Genomic DNA, 20,290 nt, shown 5'->3' on the forward strand with positions numbered 1-20,290 from the left:
CATTTGCACTGTAGCTTGCAGGTTTTTACATTGGGTTGAATACAATGAGGCGCTAAAATAAAATACTGATGTAAAATGGCTTTTTAAGGCATTTTAACACTTGCTGTAAGTGTTGGTTTTAGGCTATATTAATGCATTGTGGATGAGTGTTTGAACTGTAACTGTAACAAATGCACTTGTATTTATGACCAATTGTGAAAAATAAAAGCTAAATATTTAGACAGTTGAAAGAAATCACGTATCGTGACGCATTCCTGCCCATCCAGTCAACAGAAGGCAGTAAAGGGTTACTTAAACGGAAGTGACGTCTCAGCGCTTGTGCTGTACTCGGAAGTGAACAAGAATGAAGAGAGAAGGACAGTGAAAGCAGCTAAAGATAGGTGAGAAGACAGACTGAGCTGCTTCAAACTCATCTTACACCCGAGAGAAACTGTCCTGTCTGGACTCTGTTCTTTCAGAGTAGTAAAGCAGCAACGCTCGCTGTGGGAGCTCTTCTGTTAGCATGCCTGCTAAAGCAAAACAGCATCGTAAAGCAAGAGATTAAACAAATATAAAGAGTATTAAACAGTAACATTTACAGCAACGAGCGCCGTCTGTAAAACCTCAGTGAGCAGCATTTGAAGAGTCGATGCTCATGCACTTTATCAGGACTGAGTGTTCAGTAAGTTACAGACATGTGTTTGTGATGTTAGCATGTTTATTTTTCATCCTCTGGTACTTCCCTCATTGGTGTGATATTCTTTTATTGCTCAGAAATCTTAACTGTGGGACTTGACATGTAGGTCAGATAACTTGCTGACACTGACAGTGAAAGGTCTTCCTCATCATACTGATACATTACATCTTTAAATCATATAAACAAGAATTGCATGTGTATTTGTATAGGTGTAAACAAAAAAAACAAACAAAAAATGTATTTGTTATCCACAAAACTGAATCTAGAAGGCAACAGTAAATGAAGTATCTTCCATTGAATATTCTCTGTATGATATTACAAAATGTCTTAAAGAATCAAAAAGTATTTAAAAAATGAGTTTGGGAACTGCTCTGTGAACACATGCTCACCGTGATGCCTTGCAAGTGATGTTCTCAAACCACAATGGTGCTATATAAAACTATTGATTTACACTTTTTGATTGTGGGGTAAAAACAGTACCATTTATAAAGTGTATTACATCTCTAAAGGAATATCAGATTAATTCCACTTCAGAATAATTAGAAATCACCTGTGGTGTCTACAGAAACATCTATCAGTGCTTCAATCACAATCAGGATGGTAGGTCTTTATTGAAAAGTTTGTATGTTCTCATTAAAAACGTCACTGGTGGAAATGGGATTCATTTTATTTTTTTTTATTCTATAGTTGTGTTGGAATTTTTTTGGTTGTGCAGAATTTGAAACATATACATATATAGGATATAAGGATTAGGTTCAGATAAACTATTTGTTGTACATTGCTAAAGTTTCTTCTTCTCATTTGCAGGGGTTCAGAATGCCGCCGTGATTTGGAAATATCTCTTATCGTCTGCCATGCTGGACTCTCTGAAGACCCCAAATTGTGTTTCTTTTGTAAATATGAGATTTTTGTTAAATACAGTGCATGCATGTCTAAGTTTGCTGCCACCCTGAAGCTCAAGATGGATCTCCTCATGACTCTTTTAAGCATGAGGGAGTGACCCTTTGGATATTTGAGCAATATGGAAGAAGACATGGCTGTAGAATGGGACACAGTGGAGCCGCCCATTGTTTCTCTGACCGGTCCGTCTTATGGAAACGACAGCCATGTGTTATCAACGCAAGCACCCGACTGTGAACATGAGGCGCTTGATGATTTTGATTGTGAATTCCCTGATGAAGACTTTGATTTGGAAGTAGACGAGAAGGAAGAGCAGAATGCCAAAACTGAAGATCTGAATGATGATCAGCTGCAAGATGGGATTTCAGAGAAGGACGAGGAGAAGCGTGAAAGAGGAGGAAAAATGGAATTGGACGGTGAGTTTAGAGGCAGTGGGGAGTCTAGATCCCGCAATGCTGGAACGGGAAGGAAAGGAAAGTCCAAAAAGAGTGGATCAGGACAGGGGCCTTGCGATCAAACACCATCGTGGACGTCTCCATCTTCCATGTCTCATAAATCCTTCCTTGCGTCTTCTGGTCCCAGCAGACACAAGCAAGTGAAGCGACGAAACCACCATCTGCACAATCACAGTCGCGTACGAAGGAAAATGGGGATCCAGCTGTTAGTGTTGTGTCGGGATTTCCTGGCAGATGTGGTCAGCCCCTGGTGCATGTCCTGCGTCCATATGTTGGTGGAGCTCATCATCTCTCTGACCCACCGCTGTGGGGTTGCTGTTGAATCATCTGCACTTGCACTATACCACTTTGGAGCACACATGCTTTCCAAAGTGACAGATATTCCAGGCATGACGCAAGATTTGAGGCGAATCCTGGACTGGAGCAGGTGTTCAAGTGTAGCTGTAATAGAAAGCATCGGCAGGTCTGCTCGTTGGGCTCGACGTGCTCTACTCTCTTGTTGGATATTAGTTTGTGCTGCACTAAGCGCTGGCTCTCAGACGTTGAGGTGTATTGTGGGAAGGCTGGCTGGAGAGAGAGGCAGGAAATGGTGGCTTGCCCTTCAGAGCAGCAGGGTTTGGAGGAAAGTGTCAGACCTGACCACAAGGATTCATGAGCGTTTCTTTAAAAAAGGCGTCATGAGTGAAAACTCGAATCCAGAGTCTCCCAACAGAGGGACAGACAAGTGGCAACCAGGTGAAGAGCTGCAGAGACTGCTGGCTCTAGCAAAGGTACTGATGTGTGTGTGTGTGTGTGTGTGTGTGTGTTCACTGAGAAAGAAGCAGACATGTCCGATAATATAGAAGTTATTTTAAATCAGAACTATATATTGATGTCTTTGAAAATGAATGATTGTACATGGATTTGGGAGTGATCTGAATGATCTTATGTTCTGCTAACTCGATTGCAGCAAAACCTACGTTTTTCTTGGTATATATTTAAAAGTATTTACGTGTATACATTTCTAAGTTTATACATGGTATAAAAAGTATTACCTGTGTAAAAACTTAATTTATACACACAGACGCATGTATAAAATATTTTATGTACTTATATGTGTGTGTGTATGGACAGACTTATGGAAATTGAGCTTTGCATCACAGAAAATATATATATTTTAAAGGATACTAAAATAGAAACCATTATTTTATATTGTAGTAACATTTTGCAAGATTCAAGTTTTTTTTCTTCTGTATTTTTGATTAAATAAATGCATTTTGATGAGCGTTAGAGAATTCTTTAAAAACATTACAAGTCTTACTGATCCCAAACTTTTGACCGTGTGTGTGTGTGTATGTTGTGTGATCTTAATTGTAACAAGTTAAAGTATGTTATTATTTAAGTTCATTGCACCTTTACAAAATATAATGAATTTAAACATGACAACCACACAGTTTTCAGTGTAACAAGAAATCTACATATATTATAATGTATTTCAACTTTGGTTACATTATTTATGAAAAGATATAATGTAGTACACTGTGAATAACTGTAAAGCATTATACACAAAGGGTTTAGGTAAAGTAAGTGTTAGCAACATTTTTCTTTTTCAGTAATTTGTTACACTCAGTTGTACATTACCTTCCCTACTTCCTTCTCATTGTGACTCTAAGTATCATCCGATTAATAATGGATAATATACAGTCAGTTTTGTGATCCATGTGGAGGTTTACTTTATGATTAAAGATTGACTTACTGATTGTGCTTTATACGGCTTACACAGTTACTTATCAAGCCACTGACATTCACATCATTTTAGACTGACGCTGCTTGTTGTTGTCGATATGCTTAAGCATTATATTATACACTTATGTGTGAACAAAGCAATCTAAAGGTTGGCATCATATTTCAAAAACTGACATATCAAGCAGAAATATGTAGAGGTAGCTTTGGATAATGTAGTTGTATAAAGACGAGTAATGAATCCTGGAAACTGAGGTGCGCCTTAACTCTGTTATCAACTCTTGCTCTGGTACAGATCCCTGAAGAGGAGTTGGACCCATTTAATGTTCTTGGAGTGGATATTCATGCCACTGAATCGGAGCTCAAGAGAGCTTATAGACAGCTGGCAGTGCAGGTGAGATCACATCAGATCATTCCCCTGAAACATGGGATGAGCTCTGGATTGGGCTGATTTGTCCAGGTTTAATGTATTGTTTGTGTTCAGGTCCATCCAGACAAAAACAAGCACCCAGGTGCTGGCGAGGCCTTCAAGGTGTTAAGAGCAGCATGGGACATCGTCAGTAACCCAGAGACTCGGCGAGAGTATGAATTGTGAGTGCTGTTAGATAAGGACATGTAGATTGCTATATTATCATTTAATCTTAAAAAAAAAAACTTTTCCTGGTCAAAATGACTGTAACACACATTGAAAGTTGATGTGGAAAACGTGGAACAGTTCTAGAAAAACAATTTTTATCATGGGAGTATCTGTTGTATTGCATTTCTTGCTGAACTTAATATTACTCAATATTTTTTAGAAAGATGAAAGTCTTTTATATTTGGCTTCTGTGTCTGCAGGAAGCGTATGGCAGCTACAGAGCTTTCTAAGTCCATGAATGAGTTTCTGACCAAACTGCAGGATGACCTGAAAGAAGCCATGAACACAATGATGTGCACTAAATGTGAGGGCAAGCACAAGTGCGTATTACTGATCATCGTTTCCGTCTAGTCATTTCATACAGATCTTGTCCTGTGTAATACTCTGTGTTCCTACATTCATCTGAGCATGGTCTCTTCCGCAGGCGCTTCGAGATGGACCGCGAGCCCGGTGAGGCCCGATTCTGTGCTGAATGTAATAAGTGGCACAGCGCCGAGGAGGGAGACCTGTGGGCTGAATCCAGTATGCTGGGACTGCGCATCACATACTTCGCCTTCATGGATGGCAAAGTCTTTGACATCACTGGTAGTTAATTTGCATTCCCGCTCTTGGATCGTTGCTGTGTTCATATGTTGTATGCATATGTTCAGATGCTTGAGACACATCTCTATGTTCACACAGAGTGGGCAGGCTGTCAGCGTATAAGCATCTCTCCAGACACACATCGTGTGCCATATCACATCTCTTTTGGCTCTAAAGGTAGCAGTGGAACCAGCCGCCACAGGTAACCACTCTTTCCTAGGGCTGATGATACACAGGGGAACTTTTTGAGCAAGGCTCGATAGAAATCCAGTATCAAGTATCCAGATAGAAATTTGTTTCCCATTCTCCGTAAGAGAGTGCCCAAGCAACATTGCTGTGTATCATCAGACTAAGGTCCTGTTTACACTGGTGGGTTCTTGTTTTCAACTGAAAATGATCCTTGTCTACACTGGAGTTTCAGAAACCATCTCCATTTACACTGCACGACCAAAAATGCATGTCACATGACCATTAATGCATGTACAACCATAGATATGCATAGGTAGATTCCCTATTGTTTAGATGGCAGACGCGTCTACATACTTTGAGCGGTTGAATGGGGAATCTACATATCTATGGGTACAAATATGAGCATGATGTTATTGTTTACACGGTCATCAAGGATACGCAAGGTGAATGTGGGCAGCCACCCCATCATTTTCAAAAGTCTCAGTTTTTGAGCATCAAAAACACCGGAGTAGTGTAAACAATAGGCATAATCGTAGCAAAAGTTATGCATTTTAAAACGAAAACGCACTAGTGTAAATGTAGCCTGATAAGAAGTGTTCTGTCCTCAGACCATTATGACATCATCAGTTATTCAGAGGCCATACTCAACATTCCAAATCTTATCTGACTGATGATATCACAATATAATAAGAGATCTGCTTCTAAACCATTTGGCACACTTTTGAAAAAAGATAGCAGGTTTATGATTATAGGTGCTGCACTATTTCTTCCAAAATTTTGCTATCAGTTGCTTCAAAAATAGACAGTATCATCTTTTTGCGGCTGAATCTTTGACCTCTGCATAACTTGAGGATTTGCTTATCACCTTCCTGATATTGATGATCTTCTCAGAACAGAAGGAAGCAGACTCCTTGCATTTGCTGTCTGAGAGCATTTCACTGGGAATCTGACGGGCGGTGGGGGGGTTGTCAGTCTCTCAACCATAGCAAAAAGAGTGAGAGTGTTGTTTTTGTTTATGAGGTTTGAGAAGAAATTCTGTCTAGCTGTAGCTAGTTTCACATTAAAAGCATGAAGGTTGTCTTTAAAGATGGTATAGTGAATTTCAAGTTTAGTCTTCCTCCACATCCGCTCGGCTTTTCTGCATTGTCTTTTCATAGTCTGAACTGCTGTTGATCTTCTCCAAGCTGATTTCTGGCTGCCAGTCGTCTTATGGACTATTACAGGAGCAATATCATCAGTAACATTCTTAACTGTTGAGTTGAAGGAATCAAAGAGAAGATCAGCAAAGTCTGCAGAAATGCTAGGTGTTAAAGATATAGCCTCCATAAACCGCACAGTGTTCTCGTTAATGCATCTTTTTCTGACAGCAACAAATAGAGATACAGTGGCACAAGAGATCAATATACCGTTATCAAAGAAAATAGAGAAGTGTGATAGTATTACGTCCTTAATAACAATGGATGAAATGTTTAGACATCTACTAATGATTTAATCTAGCATATGTCCTTTATTATGTGTAGGTTTATTAACATGCTGAATCAGGTCAAAAGTGTTTAAAACAGTTAAATTTTTGTTTTCTGTATTATCTATGTGAATATTAAAGGTCCTATGACATGAAAAATTCACTTTCTGAGGTTTTTTAACATTAATATGAGTTATCCTAGCCTGTATATGGTCCCCAAGTTTCTAGAAATTTTAATCTTTGTAATTCGAGATTTTTCTATCTTTCTCTGCCTTTGAGAAAATGGAAGCTCGACCGGGCTGATCTTGAATCTCCTCGTTGTGACGTTGTAACGAGAATTGTTAACCTCCCCTTCTCTGCTTTCCCCGCCTAAATATTTACATATAATTCAGTCGCAATGTCAGCACAGGTGTTTCAAACAGACTTTTATGATATGGATTCGACAGCACCGGCACAAACAGTGAGTAACAGTGTTCATTAATGCCTGATCTGTGATCAGTGATTTCTGGTGTGTTGCTAATCATTCAAGTTCACACAGACTTTCTCTCTAAATTGTTTAATACTGTTTATGCATCAGTGAATCAAGCCAGTGACTAAACGATCAACTTCACTTTGTTTCTCTTAGTAGCATGAAACAAATGTTATTTAAATTGGGATTTAACTACAGAAAGCGATCAAAGAAAGCTCCCTTTTTTTCCGGAGCTGTTACACATCGCGAGTATATCTGCACACTTGCCCAAACTGCCGTTACAATGAATGACGCTGTTATGCTGCACAACGGATATGTATATGTGTATATGTATATGTGTGTGTATATATATATATACAGGGGCGAAAATTTCATCTAAATGTTGGGGGGGACAATAAACATAACATTTCTCACGAGCAAGTTTTGAAGGGGACACCAATAAAATAGGCAAAATTGTACTTAAGGATAAGTGTACAGAGAGGAAAGCCTTACTATTGCATGGAGACCGTTCCATTATCCTTCTCAAAGTTTCTTTATAGCCAGAGGGCTAATATCAGGATCTAAAAATGCTTTTTATTTCTAAATTTTAAATGTAAAAATCATACTAACAATATAAGTACACCTAAGGAAACATTAAAAAGCATTTAAAGAAAAGGAAATAATCCATGTCATGGGACCTTTAAAACCTCCTGCAATAGCAAAACCGTCAAACTCTGAGGAAATCATTGACATCATTTCTGTAAACCCTTCAACAAAAAAACAAAAAAAGGCTGGAGAGTATTTAGGAGGCCTGTAAATAATAATAAACAGAATGCGTGGAGCACCTTTCAGCACAATCCCTAGATATTCAAAAGACAAATACTGACCAAATGACACTTGCTTGCATTGATAGACATCTTTAAATAGAGCAGCTACACCCCCACCTCTCCTAACAGTCCTGCAAACACTCATGTAAGTGAAGTTAGGAGGGGCTGCTTCATAATAACCACAAACAATCTGGATTTTAAGTCTTTGATTAAAAATGATTTATTTTTTAGTGAGCGAATGTATAAAAATGCTAACTTGATGGCAGTGCTTTGTGTCTTTAAAGGTATCTTAGTTTGATGCGTAATAGGATGCAGATTAGATGAGTTATCTCTTCGGCTTGAGAAGACCTTAGACTTTCTATCACGTGATAAAACCGAAATCAAAGAATAGAAGAGCTACAGATACACTGGGTTCCCGCTTGTTTTGTAAACATTTGTGAATTTCACTGCTGTTATTATGCTATTATATGTATTATTCTATTACTAATACAAAAATAAAATCTAACTAAAATTGTATTTGTTAATAATTTAATATTTGAGGTAACACAAACTAACAAAGAACAGTTGTATTTTTTGTATTCAAGTAGTCATGACAAAAAAAAAGTTGGTGAAGCTAATTTTGAACATATGTGGGCTGAAATGAAACTATTTAAATGAAGATCACGAGGAACACATGCAGTACCCAGACTGGAAATATTTTTAATACGCTAATGTTTTTATAATTTATCTCATGATGTGAGTGGTATTTGTTGCCTACATTTTTAGCATTGACTTTTTTGTTTGTTTCTTTTTTTTTTTTGCCATTTATCATTGTACAAAATGGGGTCTGCATCTGGGCTTAAAATTTAGAAGATGTAGAGTTCACATCGGTACTTCAGTTTGGTGTCAGTACACCAAAGCATTTCAGAAACACAGCTTCAGATCCAGATTGGCATCAACCTTTTGATAACAGGTTGTACAAAAACAGCATGAGATATGAAAAAGCTCTTAATAATAGAGGTAGAGACCACATGTTCAGACTGTCTTCTGTCTGCGGACATATTTCAAAACTTTCCCACATGGAGTTCTGTAGACTCAAGTGTAGAAGAAAACAACTAACAAAAACATGAGGTGCTTGGCTCCTAATTAACGGCCTGTGTGTTACTGATGTTAAACTGTGTCCTCCAGACCCCCCCCAGATCACGCAGCAGGTGGAGGCTCACCTGCAGACCTGCAGGACTTCTTCAACCGCTTCTTCCAGGGTGGAGCTCCCAGTGACATGTCTGCTAATGGAGGATTCTTCCCAACAGGAAACCCGCCGCCTCATTCCTCCGGAGCAGCTGCAGGGACTTCAACAACGTTTTCGGGATCTTCTCCACACACAGGGTTCTTCAGCCCAGGGGCCCAACGGGGTGAACCCAGCGAACAATGGACTGACGGAGGAAAGCCCCCACGCCGGCGCAAGAAAGTTCGCAAGCCATTCCAGCGCTGAGGAATGCAATGTTGTGTAGAGATGGATTGTTGTCTGTTGCCGTGTTTTGACCTGATACTTGGCCATCTAAACCAGGACAAAGTCTGTTGACCTCTGTTGAGCATTGTGTTCAACATCAGTGTTGGTGCTTTGAAGCTTCCTGATACAGAATGACAAGGCAACATTACATTTCATAGAGGGGCAAGCAAAGATGGATGCAGGAAGATCAAGTTTGAAGTCCTTTTTTGTTTTTATCTCTTTTATTTTATTTTTTTTACACAAATTAACCTACATTCAAGCATTTGAAATCCCGTTCTTTCCAGAAACAGAAGGACTCATGAATCATGAGTAGATTTTCTGGTGTATCTGAAGAACAGTTGACCCAACTTTAAAAATTGTCACTATTTACTCACCCACAGGTTGTTCCAAATTTATGCCTTTTATATTTGCTTATTGCAGCTTTTTTTTTTTTTTTTTTTTTTTATTACAACAGACCCAGATTTAGCAATTCACTGATTATGTTCTTCTCCAGCTTGGCTGTTAAATTTGGCTGAGGTTTCAGTGGAGATAGCATGAGCAGTGGATAAAACTTTTTTTTTTGATTGACAGATGTGGTAATTATGAACCGCATGAGCTTCTTAAATTTCACCACAAGAGAAAATGGGCAGGGTTTGAGACTACATGAGGGTAATAATGGCATTTTTATTTTTGGGTGATGTTTCTGGTTTTATCAGGCTTGAAAAGGTGAATCTGATGGAAAATCTTCACAATGTGGCTGAATGTTTTGTAACACATAATGATTAATGTATAAGGCCACACAGACCTCAGGGATGACTCTTTCTTCATCTGCTAATAGTAAGAGAACCGGTAAAGGACATAGCTGAAATTTCCCAATGTTGCTGGGACTATCGTAGAGCTCATGCAATCCAGAGAAAGCATTTTACCAGTTACTCAAGCAGTTCATTATTTCTTTTGTTGTTAAAATCACTTTTTTTTAGGAGAGAATTACTTCAGATATGTACAAACATTTAATTGTACAAAAAATACTCAAAATGGCTTAATATTCCCCAAACTGATCTGAATGGAGCTTCAGAAGATTTTCACATCTAATGCTCTACCTGCTCACTGGAGCTCGATTGATTTGGTTTACGTCTTTATTCATGTAGTGCATCTCTAGAGCTCGAAGAGGCTTCAGTGTGCATTGTATTTTAGAGTGAGGGAAAGAAATTAAAAAAAATAATTTTGAGTTAAAGCACAAATGTAATTGTTTATTAGATGCAGAGATTTGCATAGAAGTCTATAAATGGGGTTTGATGTGAAAATCAAAAGGAAGTCCTCTTGTCACTTCTGACAACTTTTTTTTAACACTCAGGAATCATTTTAAAAGACCGTTGCTTCATTCATCCACTGGAGCCATTATTCCAGGCCAACAGATTCATTAGTGTCCAAAAACTGATGTTTTTGGCTCATGACATCATTGTAGACACAGTATACTCGAAGACACGAGACTGTTTTCCCTCTGTACAGCCAGACATCATAAAACCGTGCTAATACATGCGTGTTCAGACTCATGTGTTGTCAAGTTCTCAGAGATGCTTTCCGGAACTTTCTGTTCAGTTTGACTTAAATCTCCTGATAAATAAAAAAAACGCTTGATTCACAACAGAAATTCAAGAACGAAAACATTTAAAGAGACTCCAGAAATAAAATCCAATTGTTGTTTTGCTGTTTGTCAGTGATCTTTCAGCCTGTGACTCTAAATTTAGTGGTTTCAGATGGAAGAAGCATAAATATAAAGGGTTTAACGGTTTAAAACTGTGCATGATAAAATAGCAGCACGTTTAACTCTGAAAATGTTATCAAAGGCTAAAAATGACTGGCCATGCTGTATCTATAGTTGACCCCAGCTGGTTCTTTCCATTACTTCACTGTAACTGAATCTTTAGGATAAACTCAAGTTTTGTAAATGTTTAACTTCAGTCCCATTGTCAGACTATTCTAAAGTTGTTTTTCTTTACAGCAGAAGCAGTCTGTTGTCAATGGCAAGTGTTATTTAATTGCTGTTCACAGCTGATAATTGAAGTGGTATAATAGAAATAAAGCAGACAGTTTATTATTGCACTAAACTTCCTCCTGTTGTTAAGGTGTTACTGACCTTTTGAACAAAATAATGCATCACTTTAAATCAACTGGCGTCAAAGCATCAACAAAAATGAGTAGCTCATGAGTTGCTTTTATTGTTTAACGAATGCATTTGTAAATTTCATTATATATGTGACAATATTCCACTCGCTATTTCAAGAAAACGTGATGGGTCTTGTGTTCATTAAATTCACTGTACTTGAGAGTTTTACCAGTCTGGTCGAGGTGCTGCATCGACACAAATGTATTCGGGGTTACATGAAGGTTTATTTCAGACAGATGTGTTGTAGAGAGTGATCTAAAAGTGTTCTAGATCACTCTAGATTCAGACAATCATTATAATGGTGATAATGTGCAGGACACTTTTTCCATGATTTATGTTGTTGCCTCTCACCCCAACACTCCTATATTAAAGCTGATTTCTTCAAATGCTGTGCTCTTCAACATGTACAAGTGTAACTTCTGTGCCTTTATCTCCAGTAGACACCGCAGCAGCTGCTCAGAAATAATGAAATGTGTTCAGTTATAAGTTGAAAGGAATGTGCAAAAGTCTTCAAAGGTCATATGCAGCTCAAATTTTTGGATTCTGCTCAAGATTTCAAAATAAACCTTCTTAAGGGTAATATTTGTTTTGCCAAAATTAGCTTATCATTGATTGAAGCCGTATGATTTGTGCTACCATTGTGCAACACTTTAGTGACTGTAACAAGAAAAGATTAAGATAATAATAACTTTTTTTTTGTTTGTCAGCACTGTTTTCCTTTGTGTGTCTATATGTATATCTATACACACACACACACACACACTATTTAATACCTTCTTGTCCATGGTAGCTCATGGTTTAAAGAAGGTAAATGTAAGACTTTCTAAGACCAAATAAAGAAAATTCAAGGAATACAATACACCAATGTTCTTAAAGTGAACTATGCCCCTTATCCAAAGATGTTTTGTTTTTGTAAAACGGATCCAGTATTTTCTATAAATTCACTCGGGTCACATGACCTGTATGTGTACAGTGTGAAGTGACCCTTTGGATCCTTTTCCAGTCATTAGCTCGCTGTGACTGACATGAAGCCAAGAGGGAATGAAATCAGGATCTTTTTAAACCGCTTTTGCACATAAAAGGGCATCCGTGGTCATCTCTGTGCTCTTTAACACACTTTCCCCATCAGTCCCTTAGCTCTCAGAGTTTTCCATCACAACAAATAGTTTTCAAATGAAAAGACTTCATTAATATTTCAAATGATGACCGTTACAAATTATGATGAACAACAACGGTCCACTGGTCAAAAGTTAATTATGAAGAGTTGTTACTGTTTCTTATGCGAAGCAAGGCTGTTTTCATCTGATTAAACACAGTAATATTAAGAAATGTCATTACAGTTTAAAATAATTTTATATTTTTTAAATGTATTTTTGTGATGTCAAAGTTGGATTTTCAGCATCATTACTCGTCTTCAGTGTCACATAATCCTTGTTGCTGAAGAAACATTTCTGATTATTAATATTTTTGTGAACAGTTGTACTGTTTTTAATAAAGAAAGAAATGCTTTAATTCAGCAAGGAGAAATTAAACTCAAAAGTGAGAGAGAGGACATTTAAAAAATTACAAAAGATTCTATAAGATTCTTTTGAACTTTCTATTCATCATCAAAAAAAAAAAAAAAAACATGTTACAATTATATTAAGCCACAGAAATTCTTTTCAAATTTGATAAGTAATTGAGTACAAATAATACATGAGCAGCTATTCAAGAACACATTCTACTGTAAGTTGTAAAATGAAAACAAAAATAGTTGATCAAATACAACCTTGCATATAATAGACTTATTTCTCAACCATTTAAAACATAAAAAAATTAAAAAAACTTGATCCATACTGTATTTTAACAGCTGAAGAATCGAAAAATTCCCAATTGTTTTATTACAGTATTTACTGAAATATTTTGTAATATATTTAAATGTAGTCAGTGCCTTAAAAGTTAATGCAGAATGTTTTAGGTTTGAAAGATGAATAAATGTCCTTGAATGTTCAGAATGAGACTGAAAGGTACAACTCAAACCAGTCAAATGTCTTTCCTGTGAGACTCTCATTCTCTCAATATGTTTTAGCCATTGAGGAAAATATAAAGGGGAAAAGGAATTAAGTTAAAAAATAAAAACATCATCATAAAAGGGCCTAAATGTATATGATCATCTTGATATGAAACCCTGAGAAGTTTAGTATCTGTTTTTTCTTTTATTTCAGGTGACCATCAGAAACTGTAAAACATGATGTTATCTGTAACATTTACACATTACAATGAGAATACGGCAAAACATTTTTTTGTCTTGAAAATATAACCAGCTTCTTTCAAAAACTAAAACTATATATAGTATAGATAAGCATTATATATGTATATTTTCTCCTGAAGAGCTACAGCCTTAAATTAATATTTGATTATGCCACTAAATCTTAACATAAAAACGACATCGGATTATGCATAAAAAATACAAGCAAACACTTGCATACACTAAACTCTTGCATTTCAGTATCATAATATTTTTATCATATCTTTCCAGCAATTGCCGCCACAACTTTATCAATTATGCTGGAGTCCAAATATGCGATTATTCCTCCTCGGTTCGCCCATCTGTCCACACCTTGACTCTCGGTGTGCGGTTGATGGTAGGTCAGTTCAGCTGTGTGTCCCTTGTTTCCGTGGACGTGGGCATGCATACACTCGCTCAGGTCTGCGATGCCTCCGCCCAGCGCCCGCAGAAGTGCATGAGGAGCGCACGAGTCCCACCTGAACGTGCTGCCCTCGGAGAGCACATACACATCCACCAGACCCTGCACCACACACAGGATCTTGTATCCCGCACCGGATGCGTACATCAGCGAGACGTTGGGAATGGCAGCTAGAGCATCCTTCACAGCCGGCCTCTCGCTGGAGCTCAGCAGCACAGACAACTCTTCTTTCTTTGGTGGACACGACGGCCTGCGATGCTTGAAGGAGCAAATGTTCACATCTCCATACGAAACGCCCCAGAGATGCTGGCCTTTCCATCTACAATCACCACAACATGAGGACATTAAGAAATGCAGGGACTTACATAAGCAACAGGTCAGGAGGGATTGTGAATTCTTCTCATTTAGGGCCTTCAGGGTTATTAGAGGTGGAAAGTAACAGTCCGTCATATTTATTTATAAAGCAAATTTAAGAACAACAGCTGTTGGCCAAAGTGATGTACAAACCACCCCCCAGTAAAGTAAACATAGAACACACTGATAAACAGCATGCTTCGATTATACCACTGCGCCTGCTTATGACCACATGCAAAATCAAGTTAAAGAATAGACTTAAAATCAGCGTATGCTGTAGTTTTTATAAAGGATGACAAATTGTTAAAAAGCTGTGGAGCAGCCAGTGAAGAAGAACGGTCTCCTTCAATTTTAAGTGTGTCTTTGTCAACTGAAGACTACTAGTTGATCGAAGTTCCCAGGAGGTATTATTGTGGAATGAAAGGAGATCAGATATACCTGAGGAGCCAGTCCATGCAAACCCTTTTAAGATATTTAACTGGGAGCCAGTGGAGAAAGAGATCAAAAGCATGCATAACAGACTCCATGTCTCTTAGTGTTAAGAATCACTTCATTTTCGCATTTTAACTAGTTAAAAATACTACAAAAAAAGACAAAGTTGCCAATGCAGAAACAGAAACAGGGCGAGATGATGTCTTGGCAGGCAATTTTCATCTACAGGGTGGAGTCCTGCACTTGAGGCAATAACAGATATCGCATGCAAAACTAACAAAGACTATAGATACAGAAACAAGTTAACTCCTTTTTCTTATGAAAGGCAGAAACCATAACACTCAATCCACCTAATTCTTAAGAAGAGCAGGCACGGCAATCTGTCAATCATATGGGTCTGGATTCTGGTCTTATCCATGTAACCCGTCCAGTTAATTTTAGCTGTACAAAACATCTTGTTTTGCTGCTTAATATTGAAAATTGGTGTGTCTTACCATATTATTTTAATGTATTATCTTAGCTATGAACAGCTTTTAAAGCTTAAATACAAGGTAAACTTAGGCTATAAATGAACTTGTCCATGGTCACTCCCCTTCAGCGTCACCAAGCACTGAGCTTCCAACAACTTCTTTAAACTTGTTTTTAACATGGTCAATGAAAAGGATTGAATCTGTGGATGAATTTTAATCCACGTAACAAAGAAAAAAATGCCTAAAAAGTGCCTATATCACTTACTCTTCTTAGCTTTTTCCCTTCGTAAAATCATTCACACAATCTTACTTTTCACAATTTGTTATGAAAAAAATCGCTCCCGGCAACAGGAATAGCTATGCTTGCTTAGCATCATAAAAAAATATGAGACTCATATCATGTTTTGCTCCAAAATCACTATATAACATCATTTGTTGGAAATAACTTGCTTCTGCTGTCCATTTTGCTTCTTATCACAGAATGGGACAGAAAATATATATATTTTTATCAATTCTATACTAATGCGTCTATTAGCCTTGCATTATAAATGTATATCATTCTGATGAAAATACCTGAAGTGGCTTAAAGAACACATATATCATCACAATCGTGTGTTTATTGTCTTCATGTTTCAGTCAAAACATCTCTATCTGCATGTTATTCAGCTATCGAGGTATCTGATGTATTTGTACATATAAGGGATTTCCTGGAACGTCAATCCTTCTATTAGTCTCACATTACATGAGAGTGTTTAATGCTCCTTAATGTTCACATCTCTTTGTTTTGGGAAAAAAATAGAAAAATACTACAGATGTACTTAATAATTTGAGTAGTTTCTTTTGAAACACTGCTACAGCAGCACTCTTACCCTTTACCCGTCGAGTCTTTGCGGTTGAACGGCTGGTTTATGACACCCATGACCGGCTGGCCAGTGGACCGCAAGTAAACCCCAATCAGAACCAGAGCACATGGGAGACCGAATGGACAAAAGCCTTCATCCGGCTCTTCTTCCTCTTTCCCTTCAATGTACTGACTTGTTCCATCTATCAAAAGAAAATAGCCAAAAATACACAAGTGGAGTAATTCAAACACCAGGAAAAAGAAGTCTCATAAGCATTACTGCTTGGTTTGTTCATTGATGGGAAACAACAAATCTTCCAGTTAACGCTTCACTTAGTTTTTCCACAGTTTTCACATGAAGAATAACTGGTTCTGCAACTACTGTTCACTTAATATGTACAACATCAGATATATCAGCAAATACTTCTTCTACCCTCAATTCTTTGGTTTATTTTATCATTATGCTATTTAATTAAGTACTGAATGTGGAATAAATATAAAATGTAATGTTGTTGGTTATACGCTGTACATCTTAATGAGTGTTTAATGAATAAGCCCACATTGACCCTGCACACTTTACATTATCTGTGCTGATTTGAATGCTGCGGAAAACACAATCAAATTAGCCAATATATTTCATAAGGATGTGTGGGATGTGAATGATGGGTCTTTTAGCCGAGTCACGATATTTCCATGCCTATTAAAAAAAAAATACTTTTTTGTGTGTGATCTTAGAGCTAAATTTAAACAAAACAAAAAATGCAACAATACCTCATTTTTGAACTGAACATCTTACAAATGACACTCACCTTGTATATTTGTTTAGTAACCTAGTATACAATAAACCTGGTACTGTGAACTATGAAATATTGGCTCTACGAAGGATGCTCTTTATTTTGATTTTTTTTTTTTTAGTCTGCTGAATGTAGAAGATGTAAAATTAAATAAATTAGCACAGTAAAAAGATGGACAAAGAAACGAATACATTACCAATGGGATCGATCCAGATGCCCACATCAGCTGGGTTGATTGACAGCTGCAGAGATTCAGCCGTCTCGTCTTTAATCTGAAGGTCCTGGTGGATCACCTTGGTCAGGACGGACGCTGCGTTTTGATCACCATCCAGAACTTTAGCCAACAGAGCAGTTGTGTCCTCTTCCTGAGCGCATACTGTCACAGTGATACTGTCCCCTGAAAGAAATAGTCACAATCAGCTCCAGGCAAATGGTGTTATTTATTTGATTAATAGATTGCCTGGCTCTAATTTTGAGTGTTCATGACCATCAGAGATGCATAAACAATATGAGAAGCAAACGCATACCTGCAAACTGAAAGAATATTCTGAAAATGTATGGAATGATAAAACCGCACATTTCAGCCTAAAAAATTCTGTACTGTGGTTAACCCGGTACACAAGGCTTTGCAAAGCGGTAAGATGAAAAGAAAATGTCATCTAAACTTATCTGAAGACAGTCAGTTCTCTTCAGATTAGGATTTGTATAACCATCTCCCAAATAAAACCTTGGATTTTACATGAATCACGTGAACAGCCTATTTCAATGTCAGAAGAACAAATTTTAGCAAATTCAATGAGTTTGCAGGTATGAAAAACAGTGGAAAAAAAAACACATTACTCCCGGACATCTCCTGAACACCTCGAATCAAATACAAGCATTTCAATCTCATGCCAAGTATTTCTCAGCTCCTCCAATACAATCATAAAATACTCCACAATGGTGGCTACGACTTGGCTATTTATTATAATCATGCAACCATTTGCCTACCAGATACCATAACCACAACCTAACCACTGACTTTATCCCATCTCATTTTAAAATAGTTTGCATAACCCCAATTCAAATAATGACATATTCACCCCCATCAACCCAGGATAAAAACTGCTTAAACCCAAACTGACAGCATCTTTACTGCTCTTATTGTGTTTCATCTAGACCAGTCTGTTTAATTTCACACAATCACCTACCGCTGCTATAAACTGTGAAGTGCATCTCTAATCTGTACTTTTAGACTGCCTATGCTATTTAATAATTGATGTGGTCATGTAGTGAGCAAGCCCTTAAAAACCTCTGAGATTACATTACATTTAATTTAATCTAAACCCGGTCTGTCAGTGCAGAGAGTCCCACAGAGAGTCCCACAGGGCTCTGTACTTGGACCATCCTATGTTCTCTAAAACAAAATCAGAGTTTCTTACACCACTGCTTCAACTACAGCACAGCTCAACATAACATACTTCAACTATAGTAAAATTATCTGAATATGCTTTACACTTTAAACGGTTTTAACATTAACTTAATTTTATCTGATTTTACTTTTCCATGTAATCATCAAAACCAACATTTGCCATGCAAAGAAACATGTATTTATGTTGCCAGATGATCTACAGCTTTCCATATTTCAGTGACTTTGAAAGTCAAATAACGTGTTCCAAAAAAGTGGTGAAAATTTGAATATAATTACATATGAAATCCTATCAAATGCAGCACAGAATCAAAGCAGTTCTAGGGGTAACTTACCAAGTCCATTCTCAAACTTGTTTGACTCCTCTCCTTGAATAAATCCAGTCAATTCAGGAAACTATAAAGCAAAATGGAATTTTTAGCCATCAAGACAACAACAGAAACTTGACTAAAATTAATCGTGATTTTAGTGAAAGCTTTATATTTAAGAACCTGGGCGCAAACATCATGGCGAATCATTTCCTGTATCAACACATCAGCAAGCGTCTTAAAGTCCTGGACAAATTTCTTGTTTTTGTCAGCTCCAGTCTTTTCTTGTACCAAAAGTTCAAAAAGTGCTGCTTCCTGTCGACAAACCCGTGCCACATTGGCAGCTTTTTCTGCCACGCTCAGGAGCAACTGTAGCAACTCTGCCATACCTGAGGCCTGTGAATCACATATAATAAATAAACTTGATTCAATATACTGGATAGGCGATGGTACAGTTTTAAAGTATGTCAGTACATTTCAGCACACTTAGGAACTAAACAGGTCAAGTAAAAATATTAGTAACCTAAAAAAAAAAGACTCATTAACTAAGTGGGACACAAACTTTAAGATCAAAGCACCATGATGAATCCCAGAAGAAAAATAAAATTAGACCTTTCTGCAAATCACAGCTTGATAATGTAAGACTCTACATAAACACATTATAGTCTTGAGTATCATAGTGATATAAACACAAAAAGTTTTGATACAAGTCATAAGCTGAAAACATTTTCGGTGAATTTGGAAATAATGAGTGTATTTGTATCAATGTACACATGCATGCTGCTTGTTCAACTTTGGACTCGGATACAGTGAATGGTGCAAATATATGCAAATAGACAAGCAAATGTACATCAGTGGACGTCCTCTACACAGTAAAATTACAGAGGTATAATGTTTACTTAAAATTATTTTTGTATTATTTATTTTTACTAAGAATTATACAACTTGCATGTTGAATGTAACAAAGTTCACATCATCTCTGACACCAAAGGTCCAAAAGACACGCAGACACACAGAGACAAAATACATAAACATGTATGCATGAAGCAAAGCCACAGACAGATACAGATACACACACACACAGAGAGAGAGAGAGAGCTGCCCACATCTATGAACAGAATCGAAAGCTTTCCTTATACAAGACAGACCCAACAAGCAAAGGCAAGACATGATAATTACTGCTCATACCATTGAAATAAATCTGTAGTGGTTAGGTGTCCTTGAGTTGGAGTTCAGCGCTTCCTGTAAGTCACAGTCGTGTACTGATTCTCTGTCTAAAAGCGCAAACACTCTTCATCTCTGCTGCGTGACGCCAGCCTATTTTAGCGGAGATGTTTAAGTAATGGAAACGCCTCGGAAATGAGAGCATTTCCCCCCTCAATGCGTCAAAGTAATAGCGTTCGGGGTTTGTTCATGTATACCGCCCTCTGCTGGAGTCACACATGCATTACAGGTCTATGTAA

At 37.4% G+C, this 20,290-nt stretch overlaps 2 protein-coding genes across 4 annotated transcripts; one reads left to right on the plus strand and one right to left on the minus strand.

Annotated features, from left to right (window-relative positions):
- Window positions 1-274: 274 nt before the first annotated feature.
- Window positions 275-11,919, plus strand: dnajc14 (DnaJ (Hsp40) homolog, subfamily C, member 14). 3 transcript variants are annotated; one of them, XR_003279695.1, is made up of 8 exons: window positions 275-661; window positions 1,484-2,801; window positions 4,049-4,147; window positions 4,238-4,344; window positions 4,591-4,694; window positions 4,815-4,975; window positions 5,072-5,174; window positions 9,066-9,199. XR_003279695.1 is itself a non-coding variant. In XM_026242280.1 (8 exons), the coding sequence occupies exons 2-8, from the start codon at window positions 1,698-1,700 to the stop codon at window positions 9,367-9,369; spliced, it is 1,998 nt and encodes a 665-aa protein (XP_026098065.1). In that variant the 5' UTR covers window positions 290-380; window positions 1,484-1,697; the 3' UTR covers window positions 9,370-11,919. The 3 variants fall into 3 exon arrangements, 2 of the variants coding, with proteins under 2 accessions (XP_026098065.1, XP_026098064.1); XM_026242280.1 differs by having other exon boundaries at window positions 290-380; window positions 4,591-4,710; window positions 9,066-11,919; XM_026242279.1 differs by having other exon boundaries at window positions 291-661; window positions 4,591-4,710; window positions 9,066-11,919.
- A 1,794-nt stretch (window positions 11,920-13,713) lies between these two features.
- Window positions 13,714-20,203, minus strand: LOC113069252 (inositol polyphosphate 1-phosphatase-like). Its single transcript, XM_026242281.1, has 6 exons — window positions 20,016-20,203; window positions 19,011-19,223; window positions 18,855-18,915; window positions 17,308-17,508; window positions 16,346-16,520; window positions 13,714-14,539 (listed from the first exon to the last, which is right to left on the minus strand). Exons 1-6 carry the CDS (start codon window positions 20,016-20,018, stop codon window positions 14,038-14,040), a joined length of 1,155 nt encoding a protein of 384 aa, XP_026098066.1. The 5' UTR covers window positions 20,019-20,203; the 3' UTR covers window positions 13,714-14,037.
- Between the last annotated feature and the right edge of the window lie 87 nt (window positions 20,204-20,290).

Source organism: Carassius auratus, unplaced genomic scaffold (genome assembly GCF_003368295.1).
Source record: "Carassius auratus strain Wakin unplaced genomic scaffold, ASM336829v1 scaf_tig00001155, whole genome shotgun sequence".
NCBI lineage: Eukaryota > Metazoa > Chordata > Actinopteri > Cypriniformes > Cyprinidae > Carassius > Carassius auratus.